Source organism: Natrix helvetica (genome assembly GCF_964273705.1).
Source record: "Natrix helvetica genome assembly, chromosome: 1".
NCBI classification, from domain to species: domain Eukaryota; kingdom Metazoa; phylum Chordata; class Lepidosauria; order Squamata; family Natricidae; genus Natrix; species Natrix helvetica.
In genome coordinates, this window is record NC_138548.1 from 119779099 (window position 1) to 119793994 (window position 14896).

The 14896-nt window shown below is 39.4% G+C and overlaps 1 protein-coding gene across 3 annotated transcripts in view; it reads left to right on the forward strand.

Annotated features, from left to right (window-relative positions):
* Positions 1–14896, forward strand: part of SYT7 (synaptotagmin 7) — a 272500-nt gene that overhangs the window by 190516 nt on the left and 67088 nt on the right. Inside the window, exons 3-5 of one of the 3 annotated variants that reach the window (XM_081934931.1) lie at positions 2516–2595; positions 6869–7000; positions 8093–8308. In XM_081934931.1, coding sequence (XP_081791057.1) covers positions 2516–2595; positions 6869–7000; positions 8093–8308 — 428 coding nt within the window. The remainder of the gene's footprint in view (positions 1–2515; positions 2596–6868; positions 7001–8092; positions 8309–14896) is intronic. The other 2 variants (XM_081934932.1, XM_081934933.1) reach the window with 2 other exon arrangements.

A 14896-nucleotide genomic window follows, 5' to 3' on the forward strand; every position in this document is an offset into this window, starting at 1 on the left:
GTAGGGAAAGTAGGAGAAGGAAGGTGTGTTGGATACTTTTACCACCTTAATTATTTGCAAAAATAGTCAAGGCGGGATACAAATCCAGATACAAATACAAAAATAGATTTAGCTAGATACTATGCAATAAACACAGTATAACATTTTGCTTTGGAGTCCAGTGATTTCTCAAGATTTTCTCCAAATTTGAAAGGGACATGATCTAACCACCTATCCTTACCATCCTGATACTTCTCCAACTGTTCTATACTTCCAACAAGTATGTTCTGCTTCATATTGTGGTCCTTTGAAACCTTTTCAAATTTGGATTTGCCATATAGATAGCTATCTGCTATCAGACTAGCATCCTTTCTTATTATACTTTTTAGCAAAAATTGTTTATTAAGACTTTTGAAAAGAAGATTAAAACTAACAAGAACTAATATAAAGTGCAGAAAAGAGGGAAAGAGGAAAAAGAAAAGAAAAATGCAAAAAGAAAGTGAAGCAAAATAGAAAGAAGTAGCTTTTGATTTTCTCTGCAGCAAATAGAAGTACAAGTACAAAATTATCTTTCACTCTATGAGTACAAAAAAGGCTCTGTCTATTATCTATTTTTTCAAATCATCAACTCACTTGACAAATGTCTTGGTTAGCAACAGAAATTTTGGGCTCAATTATGATTGTAAGTCAAGGATTACCTGCACAACCTGATATCCCAGTCTATCTGGAGCAGGGATAATGAAATATGGGACTCATTTTTACAAAATAGATAAGTTTTAAAAAGATAGCTATTTAAATGTATTAAAACATGTACGTACTTGAATAGTAATTACATTAAATAGCTATATATTGAATTGTAACTATTTACTTCAAAAATAATATACTATACACTTTTTTCCTTTTTTAAGCACTTTCTATGTGTGTTTTTATTTCGTTAACAATGTGTGTATTTTTAGGGGGGGGAGTATTTTTCTTTTGTCATTATTTTAAACAGCAATAAAAAAATATTTGCCACAAAGGAAATCTCTCTTTATCTGTGGATTAATTACTTCCAAAAGTGTTTAAGAAATGTGAATAGATGGACTCTTTGTCCAGAAAGGGTACATTAATTATTGTGAATATAGATGGAATCCAACAATATCCAGCTGTTCAACTCCCGTAACAACTGCAAAAACTTTCATTTCTGCAGTTTATTCATGAGGGCTGTGGGTTATTTCACAGTCTGTCTTTGACCCAGAGAGATTTCACCGCTCAGCAACTGCCCTCCAGCCAGAATTCTTGCCCATAACAACTCTCAGCTCCTTTGGAGATGTTAGTCCACCAGAATCCTCACTGGAAGCTCCATCCTTTCATGTTATAATTATTGCTCTTTGACATCAAACCTCCTAGCCAGAGAAGGAGGATGTTTTGAGTTTGATGCCCGATATGCCTTAAGATAAAGTGAAGTATATTACTCATTTTGCACCAGAGAACTTGCACAAAGAGTAGCATAGAACTGCTTTCCCTCTGCACCTGTGCTTTCATCTGCTAATGGTTTCCTAATTAGCAATAATTGTCTCTTGTCTGCCCTAGAATCATGAAGCACACTGAACCTGCCATCAGAAATCACAACCAAGTGGTCTTATAATCAAGACCTAATTAAGAAGAAAATGCACACTTCATTATCTTATGGCATGTGTTTTGTTACTGCAAACGTAATTAATTAGAGTTCAATTAATCCAAAAATGGCTTGTTCTTTCCCTACTGTGGATGTGATGGCAAGGAAGACAAGTTTGGTCTTTGGAGACTTCCGTTTCTTCTGTAGCATATGGAATTCCTCACTGTGAACGGGATTCAGTCTAGTTTCCAGAAGACCAGCAGAGGGAACTGTGATAGGTGAGGTCTCCTTTCTTAGTTTAGAAGCAATAAAAATAAAGGAAAAAAGAGAAACGGTTTCATTCAGTGTACAACTCAGAAAGTTTCATTATGTATTAGAAGATTAACGTTAGTCCTTCAAAGTAGGCCAGGTCAGTAAACATTTATCCTATGAACTACTGGAACTCTACTTCATTGTTATGAACCATATCAACAGCATCCTGAAATCCTGACAGATTTGCCTTCCTTTCCTCTTATACAAAAGAGACTCAAGGCAAGGTAGTCTTGAGTTTCTTCCTAACTGGAGGTTGTCGGCACCTGGATGGGGGTCAGCAGGCTTTGACTAAACTCTGGCAAGACCAAACAGTTTTGGGTACTCTGGGATCTGAGACTTCATCTTCTTTGACTCTGAATGGGTTGGCACTGCCCCAGATGGATCCGCAATCCAGGGGGCTCTCCTGAACTTGTGACTCCTTCTCAAAGAGCAGGTGGCAATTACGGCTAGGAGAGCCTTTGCACAACTTTGGGTTGTGTGCCAAATGTGGCCTTTCCCGGATCGGGATTCCCTGAGCTCAATGGTTCAGGTGTATGGTAAAATTTTCTTTCCTTAAAAAATACTTTGTTAGACGTCACTCCTTTCAAGTAAATATTTATTTTCTACATCTCTTTCATTTCATTTTAGGGCAAGCGTTATAAAAACTCTTTGGAGACTGTGGGAACTCCAGATTCCAGCCGATGCCGGAGCGAAAAGAAAGCCATTAAGTAAGTCCCAGTAGGAACTATTGGAGTGAATGGGTTTGAGGTGTTTGAATTAGTGATTGCATAAACCTACATCACAAGGATAGGTTTGATATTATACCTTCAAGCTACCTTGCATTTGAAAACAAGGCACTTCCAGTCATTTTGATTCCAGTGGTCCAAAAGTTACATTCTTATCTGTTCCACAACCTTATTACACCAAATATACATGCAGCTATACTCCTTATACTCTTGTACATTATTCATATTGTTCACTTTGAGTTAATTGTTCCTCTGTTTCCATAAACACCACGTTGTTCTTTGACCCCCTCATGAGATAATTTTCTTTCACTATTCAGCATACTAATATTTTTCCTTGTATTAGCTTAGCACATTGACTTAACTAGATTGTGGCCTTCCTTCCTTTCTAATATCCCACATCTCATTATTCTAGGGTTACTGGATACCTCAAGATTTCAAAATCTATTTAATTCTTGTTATCCATCTGCCTTCCATCCTGCCTCAGGCCCATTCCATGTACAATTATTATCTGTTCCATTAACGCTGCCCCATATCGTAATCTCCTATCTTCTTTTTTTAAACATAGTCTAACTTAAGGAACCACAAAAAAGGAGACCTTCCTGTTAACTTCCTGTTAGCACATGATCAAGCAACTGAACATAAATCACCCCCAACAGCGTTTCCTGCTATTGTAAAACATATCTTGTAGGCATCATTTCAAAACATTCATTTGTCTATAAAAGCTAACACATGCAAATGCTGTAAAATTGTTTTCTCTTTTGCATGTTTTATCAAACAATTCGTAAATGGCTAACCAATTTCATCCAGACACATTCCTCTTTTTCAGATTGTATCTTCTTCCCCAATTATTAACAAGATGGCAAGATTTCTAAGAAATGCCCAATGTTATTTAATGTGTAAGCAATTCTCACTGGTTACATTCTGGTCAGTTGAAAAGATTAATGTTTCTTCCATCTTTTGGCAAATGATAAATTCTCTACCTGGAAGAGCAGTCAATTGATGTTTTCGGTTTATGGTCCTCCAGATCTTAATAGACTACAACTACAAGCAGCCCCAGGAACATGGATGATAGGGAAGGGTGCTAAACATTGTAGTTGAGCAACATCTGAACCATATGTTCCCATTCCTGCAATAGGAGTTAATCTCATGGCCAGCTGTAATATCAAATTTAGCATCCAGAGGAATAGAGAACATTACGCAACCACATAGATGTTTCTATGGAAGCCTCAGTAATAAGTGATTTTGACGTACAGGTTTAGTTACACAGAAAAGAATCAAACCTATCCTTTAGACCTTGTATATGAAAACAAAATAAGGACACATTTTCTTCTGGCACATGATGCTATTGTACCAAACAGTGGGATACTAAAAGCCCTTATGGTTATCTCAGTTATTTCCTTGATAGAGCAATATAATTCTACACATACCTCAGCTGACAATGGATCATCATTCATCCATTTCTTTTACTTCATATTGCAAGGATATTTTAAGGTGAGTTACATTTTTATGATCATTGCACATAGCAACAGATCACAGTGAAATAATATTTCTCTGTCATGGTCCCATAATTTGAATTTTTTATATCTAGGCTCCCTTGTAGTGGGACTGAATATAATCTCATCGTCAGGAATTGTTAAAAATGTTACACTCTGCAAAGCATGATTAAGTAATAATTTCCATAAAATATCTGTTTCATCTTCTGATATAATCACACAAGCTTTCCCTTGGTTCTTCTCTGACATCTGCCTATGGGATTCCCAAATCTAATTTTCTACACTAAAGAACTCTGTAGAGTTTTGAGATTTGCTTGATGACGTTCAATGGAAAAGCTGGATGAAGGAACCTTGGTTATTGGCCCTGGAGCGATGGTGATTTAGTAAAAGAAATGTTACCTTAAAAAGTATGGACACCTGCAATTCTGCCTTTACATCGTCAGATGGGTTGATAAAATCAGTTGATAAAATTTCTGTCCCTTCGTGTGCCTTCATGTTTGTGCATGCCTTTATATGTAATTTGTGCATATATATGTGTATATATATAAAACTATGTATAATATATAGCTATTTATGTGTTTGTGTGTGTGTGAAAATTATGTATATATGTATGTTGAAGATATGTGCTCATATATACAGTCATTTGTTAATTCCTGGATGCATGGTCTCATCAGTAGCTTATGGTTCTTGGTGACACTATTAGCCAGTCCCTCAGCTAAATCAGACCAATGGATGCCATGCTCCAAGGCCATTATATATGTGTGAACCTAATAGTTATTTCCCTTGTGATTTTGATCTCTATAACTTGTCTGGAGGTTACTGATAATTATGCTGAGAGTAGAACAAGATCACTCCAAACAATAGTCCTAAAATCTTTCTGCAGCTCCAAAATGTTCACTTCTTAGCTCCATATCCAAAAGGTTCTACAAAAACTCTGCCCCAAAGGCATTTGTACCCAAAGAGGGAAATAGGCAGGCAGGCATAACGGAGAGGTTGGTTTCTCTATTTTTTTGCAATACTTTTCACTCCCCTGCCCCCCATTCTTTGTACCTTGTGGATGAGCCTTGAGTTCTTTGATGAACCTCAGCTGTCCTTTATAGCAAGCTTTTCATCTTCCCTCTATACATGTCTCAAGAAGCCATCTACAGGCTTTTAATTCCTGTAAATGGCAAGGACACTAAGTGAGTGGTAAGAGAAGTGGATGCAAGCAGGTAGCCTGCAAAGAACCTTTGATGTCTCTAATAAACTTGTTAGACAACCACTTGACTTCAAAAGCTATTGTGAAGTCGCATATGTTGTGACTCACTTGCCATTGGAGGCACTCTTACATTCAGGAGGAGATGGTTGGTTAGGCTCTAGCTGTTTACAGAACGGGTGATATAACCTACTTAGCAAGAACTGTGAGCCCACAAACTCCAGCCTGAGGCAGATTACCCTCCTTCTGCAGAAGGAGATCTCCTGCTCCTTCTGCACAGCTGAGCAGAAGATCTACACAAGGAAATGCCACGTCCCCCAGGCTGAGCAGGCCTCTTCTTGAGGACAAGGATGTAAAAGTTTATCACTTCCCATGTTCCAAAGCTGTAATGACAAGGACAGGAAGAACATTCCAAGCCAGCCTCTTGCTTCAATTAAGATATTTTTTCCTGTTCAAGGGACCACTATTGCCCCTCCCCATTCCTTCAGAAACAATTTGAAGCCAACCCACAATTGTGTTTGTGCTTATCAACTTAAAATGGCCAAGAACAACACTGAAGGTTCTGAGCTTATTGGAAGGTTATTAGAGATGTGAGCCAGGAAAATGGTTGTGGAAGGAGAATAGAAGAATGCCAATAGAAGAATGGAATCAATGTAAAGCTGTAACAGTTCAGATTTAAAAAAAAAAACTAACTTGGCTGCAATTTCAGGTACATGCAAATGACCTGGATCTGGAATTACAACTATTACCATAAATCGATTAGGTTCAGAATAGATTCTGCTGCTGCAAAGGCCATTTGTGGAAGTGATCCTAGATTCAGTATGACAACTGAGCATTGACTAAGGTTTCTCCATAACCTTGATGCTGCTTTCCCACCATCACTTTGTTATACATCTGATGAAAGAAATCTAAATAACTACCTAAGGATAATTTTCTTTTGGAAATTATCTCATGGGCTTTGCCAATTAACTTATTCTCAAGGATCTTTGCGAATTGGGCAAAGAGGTGCTTTTCTCCAGTTGGATGCACCAATTCTGCACAGGAAACTGGAAAAGATTCTTTCTCTGCACAACAGCATTAGTTCTAGCTAATGTTCCCACTATTTTATAAAACGTTATTGTCCAAGACACTGCTTTGTTTTCCATACTACCCACTTTGGATGGGGAAAAAATACCGAAAGGCAAAATTCCAAAAGGAAGAAGAGAGGTAAGGGAGAAGGTAGAGTCCCGAGGAAACAGTCTCAGAGTCATTTAACTGAGGTTTCTTTAACACGAATCCCTCTCTCTCTTTTTCGTTCTCCCTTACCATCAGCTCTGGGGATGCCTGCTCCTATCTTTTTTCAGCTTTGCCTTACCTATATATCATCTGAGTGTGTATGTGTGTTTGTGTGGACTCATGGGTATAAGGCACAGAGCTTTACCTTCCACAGGAGGAGAAGTCAACACTAACCTTGCTGTCTCTCATTTGGGTTATTTTTTTTTCTCCTTCCTCCCCTTGCAGGAATTTAGATTCTCTCTCTTGTATTTCCCTTTGTTTTTTTTTTCTCCCCTCTCACCGGCTGATCTAGTGATCTAGACAGAGACTTTTGGAATAACAATGACAACACAGTGCAGCAGAAATGGAGTTCCTACCCTCCCAAGGAGTTTATACTAAACATATCACCTTACGCCCCATATGGTGATCCACGACTTTCCCTCAAGTGAGTCTCTCTTTAACTGATTTGATCATACATAGTGAGTATATGCACACCTCTTTCCCACCTATCCCTCCCTGCTTTCCTCTCCCCCTCCTCTTCTCTCCCTCCCCTGCACTCTACTCCCTCCCCATGGACATATGGCCATGGAGACGAGCAACCCCCTCCTCCTTTCTCTTTCTATCCTGCTTTTTCAGTGGTTCACAACTACTGGTTGGTACCCTTGGAATATCAGACTTGTGTTTCCATTACTCCAGGAACTCTCCTATTACCTGGGTCTCAAATTTTGGTCCCAGTGAAATGGAAAATCCTGTGTTAATAGGTTTGTTGAAACCAGATTAAATCATTGACTCATTAAAGTTTGAGGTAGTCAATCATACAGCCGATTTGAAAGGTGGGTTTGGACCTAATAAATCCAACTGAAGCCAACTGAAAGGCTTGGCACTGGATTGCAACTTAAATCCTTAAATCCACTCCAAAAGCCATTGCATTCCTTTAAAAAAAAAAAACTTAAGGACTTAGCCCAGGCTTTTCCCCTGCTAGGCTTATATGTTGCTTCCAGTGGTTTGAGAACCACTGCCTAGCAACTCACTGACAAAGGCCAGCACCTTCCCTCCCTGTACCCTGGTTCCTTTGGCTCTCCTCTCCCTCACCTGCCCACTCCTTTTCTGCAGCACAGGATGGGGTTGCCCGTTTTGGTCACCCTTTCAGCGTATTCTCTGCATCTGCACTGTGTGGTGATGGTGATGGTAGTGGTAAGCTCTCTCACTAACATTGCTTTTTTTTTTCTCCCTTCGCCTGCACAGTGCCTCTCCTAACAGTCTTATCCATTGTTCAACCCTTCGTTGTCTATGGAATTAACTTTGGCTGCAATCATAACTTCACAAGCCAGGGCTGCCTGCTGCCTTTGACTGGGACAAAGGCTCCCCTTGGCCCTTTCTTTTGCAGTGCTGATCTCTCTCTTTCTCTCTGTCTGTCTGTCTGTCCCTTGTCTGTCTCTCTTTTCTCGTTCTCTCTCTCTTTCTGTCTGTTCTCCTCTTCTTCATGTGACCTCCTTCTCATTGCCACCTGCCACCTCTCTTTCCTGATATACCATAGTGGCTCATTGCTGTCAGGTGCAAAGTTGGCTGCCTCAGCCACAGCTGGGTTGGCAGGAGAGCGAGAAGGATGCCACGGAGAGAGGCAGCAGCTCCGAGAGGACGGCATGAAGAGCAGCGTGTCTGCCCACAGCGAGCCCAGCATTGGGAAGGCGGGGAGAGGCCGATGGCAAATGGTGCAGAGCCACCTAGCAGCAGGGAAGCTCAGCTTATCCAAGTGAGTGAGAATGCATCCCAGGACTGGCATGACCTGGCCTGCTGGCCCCAGAGGCATTGCAGTTAGGAGCATGGAAGATAAACATGTCCAAATCCCATAATGAACTTTCTGCTGAAGCCCAGACAAGCACTGAAATATATAAGGGCTGTCATAATGACACTATAACAGAATAGTCATAGTGTGGTGGGAATAAATAAATCCTGAGGCAGATGGTTGTGTTCTTCAATAAAAAAGGGTGGTTAAAGGCTTGAGAGAAGAGCTTTTTGACTTTTTAATGCTTTGAGATAGATTGCACATATATAAGTATGTAAAAGCTGGTCTCCGGTTGGGTCAATCTGAAAGTCTTTCGACAGCAGCTTTTTTATCAATAGCTATAAGATTGCTGGGTCCTTCAGAGTAAATATATTGTGAGGTGCAACATAATTCTAGAGTATAATCTTTAGTCATGTGATTTATTCCCATCCTTCTGCAGTCACAATAGCATTCAGTATCTTGAGCAACAAAAAAAGTGTTCATGTAATCCATCAATTTCTAAATCTAACTTGAATCCAGCTTTCATTGTTTACTCTTTTGCAAGAGAATCACATTGCAATATCTCAAAACTGGTGAGCTGTTGTAGAAGGGAAGGAACAACTGACTAGTAAAGCACTTTTTGTGTCAGATATTCTCTAAGGAACTCCCTCCAAGGAATTTCTCTGTGAAATCTATTATCGCATTATGTTCTTAGTCACAGGCCAAAGACTGATGACCTGGAATAGGGGTTGCACATTTGATGTTAGATAAATTTATTGTAACTAAACTGGGAAAGAATTGAGGGACTGGAAAATATCCATAATTTATTGCATTTGCTTCCTTATTTTCCTCATTTTAAAAAAAGTGTCTGACAAGGAAGAAAGAAACAATAGAAGCCAAGTCTGGCTAAATTCTAGTGTTAAATATAAACCTAAACCCTAATGGCCAAAAGTAAGGATTCTTTTATGGAATCATTAATTTGTATTTACCAGACACTTTTGTTGGTCAACATCTTACAAACAATTTTGGTATTGCCAGACTCTACTCCTCCTTTTATTGCCTTTGGTGGTTCATGTGCTTTGATTAGGTCAGGGGTGTCCAAACTTGGGAACTTTAAGACTTGTGGACTTCAACTCCCAGAATTCCCCAGCCACTTTAAGACTTGTGGATTTCAACTCCCAGAATTCCCCAGCCACTTTAAGACTTGTGGACTTCAACTCCCAGAATTCCCCAGCCAGCCATGCTGGCTGGGGAATTCTGGGAGTTGAAGTCCACAAGTCTTAAAGTTCACAAGTTTGGACACCCCTGGATTAGGTAAAGGGAGACAAGGGCAGCAGCCTCCGCTTACTCTATGTGCGACAATATGGATTGGGTCCAAGAAGAAAGATCAAGCTAGTAGAAAGGAGAAGAGGCAGAAATAAAGGTCTTGCTAGAGAGGAATACCCACTTCAAAATCTTTTCCTCAGAACCCCATAAAAAACCCGAAGTGCAAATTACTAATAGTTACACATTGTTGCACATGATGAAAGAGCTTTGGTATATCTTATGCTACGCAGTTCCCACCCCTGAGACAAAGGCACATGCTGGGGCAAAGGCAGTTTCCATATCAGCATGTGCTGCTTTGATGGAAACAGCATACAAATCTCATGCTGGATGAAGTAATAGGATAATGATTTTATCATGGATATTTCTAGGCTGCCAATCGTTCTTTTCAAAATGATTATATTTCATTAGTCCACGGAGAATGAAATGTGCTTTGCTAAAACAGTATTAAGGGCTTGTAAGCTTGGAGACCTCAGAACTGACAAAGCTGCCATTGACACCATAGCTAAGCTCACCTTGCTGCTTCTATGACTTGCACAATTACAATGTTGCTCTTCTTCTCATGATCCATGGAGTCCAACACATTTGTCAGTGACCCAATAGATCTTGCTCTACTGTCTGTCCTCCCCATCAGACCAGTTATCAAGCGAGTATCTCTAAGCTCCAGTTTCAGCGAAAGGTTCCTCAAGCTGGATCTTTTTCATTTCCAACAATTTGGAAACTTTCTCTTAGAGGTTTTTAAGCATATGTGACAACTCTTTGATGGAGTTCATGGAATTCAGCATGGTCAATATAGGATCTGTCTGTGGTCTCCTCTCAAAGCAGTGATCTGCTTAACTTAAACAACATGTGCCCTGGGATCATTTTGGAATTGTAAAGAATCAGCATCCCTTGGTCAGCTCTTCTGATCTCTAGGTTTTCAAGACATGGCTTTATATATGTTAATGAATACAGAAATGTGTGAGGGAAGTTGTTTTGTAATGCTGTTTCCCACTCTATTCTCAACTGCAAGATCATGGTATCTAAACAGAGTAATATCATCAGAAATACATGTCCATTATCAGAAGTGGCTTGGATTGATTAGACTAAGTTGAAAGATTTCTTATTCCTATGATAGAATATTTTATCATCCCCATAAGGGGAAGCAAAGATTTGTCCTAAGAGATACAGTATATGTACCCACGGAATCATTCACTCAGAGGGTCTTACAGCTACCCAGAATGTACATGCAGCTCAGTTTACTTTCTTAGACTATGTCTTTTATGTGTGATACCTTCCAGGACTCTATTCTACCTATTTCAAAGCAACAACAACAACAAAAAAGTTCCCTCTATTCTGTCACCATTTATTATCATGCCAAAAATGTAAATAAATATTTGGGGAAGAGAGTGTAAATGAATACATAAGGAGTATATTCATATTTTCCAGATATTTAGTCCCAGTCATAGAGTGTTTTTGATCATATAGCACTTTCGGTGGAGTAAATCAATCTGATTATATATGGATATATGGATATAGATATATCCCTCCTAATGAAGACTCTTGTCTCTGTATCTGGCATGTGCGTTTTTGTGACTGAGTGCTACTGTGCTTTGCCTGTCTGGCTGAGATAGCCCTTCTGTCTGTCTGCTTGCACAGTGACCCTGTGATCCAAACTGGATGGGAGCCATAGGAGGTAGCGGTCTATATATGTCAGTGGGCCAGGTGTGGCAGGTACAGGCCTTAGAGCACTGGTGCTTCTTCCCACCCATCATTACCTTGATAGAAATGCATGTGTTCTACTTACTCCCAGCCCAGAGGAGCCAATTTTAGTCTCCTATGACTGGGAGGCTGAAAATTGAACTAATTTAGGATTTAATTTAAAAAAAAACAGAAATGAGGTCACTACATGTGGAGCAAGCAGGGAAGAGAAAGGCTGATTTCTGCCTTTGCCAAGCAGGAGGAGCTTAAGCTAGAGGCAGCCAGCATATAAGCAGAAGTACTTAAAACCTGGACCAAAGTACGAAAGGGAGAGAGGCGGGTCTCACTTCTTACACAGATTTTCACAGTTCTTCTTTCTCTCTCTGCCTGTATCTATCATCTATCTATCTATCTATCTATCTATCTATCTATCTATCTATCTATCATCTATCTATTTATCATCTATCATCTATCTATATATCTATCATCTATCTATCATCCATCTATCTTTCTATATCTATCATCTATCTATCTATCCATCTATCATCTATCTATCTATCTAACTATCTATCTATCATCTATCTATCTATCTATCACCTATCTATCATCCATCTATCTTTCTATCTTTCTATCTATCTATCTATCTATCTATCTAACTATCTATCTATCATCTATCTATCTATCATCTATCTATCCATCCATCCATCCATCCATCCATCCATCTATCTATCTATCTATCTATCTTCACATCTTCACCCTATAAAAAGCCAACCATTATATTGTTATGACTTCCCTAAGCAATTCTACTGATCTGAGTAAAGATGGTTTCAGGCCAGGGTCAGCAGCAGGCAAAATATGCTAGACCCCAACTGCTATGAGACCTTAGTTTCTGAATATTCTTAGTTATACTTAAGAACCAGTTTATTTTTTTTTACACTAGGGACACATGACTATTTTGTGACTACTCACCCCATCTGGCTGCTCTAGAAAAAATATTAGGAGCAATAAGACGGGTGGGTGATCAGCTGACTGTGCTCCTCTCTGCTTTCACATGTTCATCTTCCTGTACCAGTGATTGGCTGCCTTTGTGAGATACTCAGACAAATGGCTAGCCGTGCTTTTCAGGGAATACTGCACCCAAAAGTAACTTTGCTAATCGGAATAGTTTCACCAGTTTGCTTATTCAACCAACTCGTCCTATTCTGCTGCTTTACATTGGGTCGTGCATTTTCCAAACTTTTTTTTTGACCTGTTCAAAAGTCCAGTTTTCTGTTTAATTGCAAGCATGGTTGCTTATAAATGGAGTTCAAGGATTTTTTTTTAAAAAAAGAAGCTAGATGGAAACACATGCTACCAAAACACATATTTTGTGTTTCAAATAAATGATGCAGATGAATGGTCCTTGCAATCTGGACTTGACCTCGATATTGGAGCTTTTTGGGAGGGGAGGGGATGTAGTATTTCAGGCAAGAATAGATGTATAAGACAGCTTTGTATATAGACCTTTCCATATTCAGCCCTGCAGGGAGGGTTGGAGAAAGAAACCTGTCTCAGCCCCTGACATCCTCAGCCCCCCACCATTCTTCTGATATTTTCAATAATTTAAAACTTGCACAGCATATTTAATTCCTAGCAAAATATGCAAGGGCAGCCACATAATAAATGAACAGCCTTGATCATGAATTCTTTCTAATCCCTGCATGTTTCCTTCTGCGTTGTCTTATGTCATTATGATCAACCATGCCTGTTCTTCTCTTGTTGTTGGCTGTATGGGTCGCAATGTTGTGCATTGTGTTACTCAATGGCTTGTCCTGTTTGGTTAGTTGTGACAGCTTTCTGTACTTATTGTATTGTCTCTCAAGCTATATGTTCTGTCCTGTGCTTCACTGTCCACAGGCTACAGATCATACCTACACGAGTTCTCTCACCTCTACAGGTGTGTGGCCATCTTATATTTTTCCCTCCTATCCCTCCTGGTTTTTTTCCCCAACTAGGTGACTAACTACACGTAATGTGCAAATGCATCTATTAGAGTCCATCAATCAATCTTTTACAGGTAGTCCTTGACTTATGACCACAATTGAGCCCAAAATTTCTGTTGTTAAGTGAGACATTTGTTAAATGAGTTTTGCTCCATTTTATGACCTTTCTTGCCTCAATTGTTAAGTGAATCACTGCAGTTGATAAGTTAGTAGCCCGGTTGTTAAGTGAATCTGGCTTATCCATTGACTTTGCTTGTCAAAAGGTCACAAAAGGGGACCACATGACCTCGGAACACAGCAATGGTCATAAATATGAACTAGTTACCATGTATTTGAATTTTGATCACACAATCATGGGGATGCTGCAAAGATCGTAGCTATGAAAAACAATCATGTCACTTTTTTCAGTTCTGTTGTAATTTTGAACCATCATTAAATGAACTGTTGTAAGTTGAGGACTACCTGTATTACAGTCACAGACCAGAATTTTAAAATTAAAGCATTAAAATAAATAGAACAGAGCAGAACAAAATATAATACTACATTACAGTTAATGGTGAGATCATCAATGGGCAGCCAAAGTCTGCCCATTTTTACAGATAATGTAGTAGAATTTAGCTACACCCAAAGAAGCTGCATCCTACACTGATCCCATAGTAATAAAAGAGATCAGAATTCTCAGATATTTTACCAGGTAAGGAGTTATGATTCCATGAATCCTCATAGAGGGCACAATATAACAGGGCATGAATTGTGGTTTCAATCACCCCATTTCCATAGGGCCACAATCTTAGATCATATGGGACATTTTTGTATTAGCCCTCCGGAATTGCTACAGATTGCTAAGGAGAGCAACATGCTGGAGTTAGTGACCTCTGGAATTTAAAGACTGTTTGGACTCCCAGTTTCTTTTTCTGAAATAATAATTCTTACTCAGACAAATGCCCCTGGGCCTCTCTCACACTCTCTATAGAGATATGTGTGTGTGTCACATGTAGTTAGACTCCTAATGGCCACTCCAAGTGTTACATTTTCCAAAAAAATATGACCTGCCTCTTAAGATATTTGCTTAAAGGTGTGTATATCATATAGATGCCCTCATTGAGAAGCTGTTCTGGGCTGCAGATATTCTTCGCTTAGTATATGCTCAATATTGCACAAAAACGTATAACTTTGTGAGATGTAAAATGACCTCCAAATCAAATCCACTAAGGGCCATAATGAAAAAAAAGAGGCTGCAATTTGTCTGAATCCATAGACATAGCCCTATGATCAAAAACTGTGAATGTCATCCAGTCGGGTACAGCCACACCAGAAAACAGTAGCAATGTTTTCAGACAAGAGGCAATGGGCTATTGGTTCCCTTGCTATCAAGAGTTAAGAGAAAAGCTTAAGCCCAGATTTTTTCTGCCTTGTGATGTGCTTCTGAGTTGCTTTGGGAGGATGAACAAGATTTAATGGCAAGAAACCTGTGATGTTAAGCTCTGGTCCTTGCCAAACAATCAAGAAGTAAATGAAGTCCATGTCAAAGGGAGCTAGGGCAAAATCAATGAGCACCTTCCCTCCCTGTACTCCTTTGATAAAAAGAAAC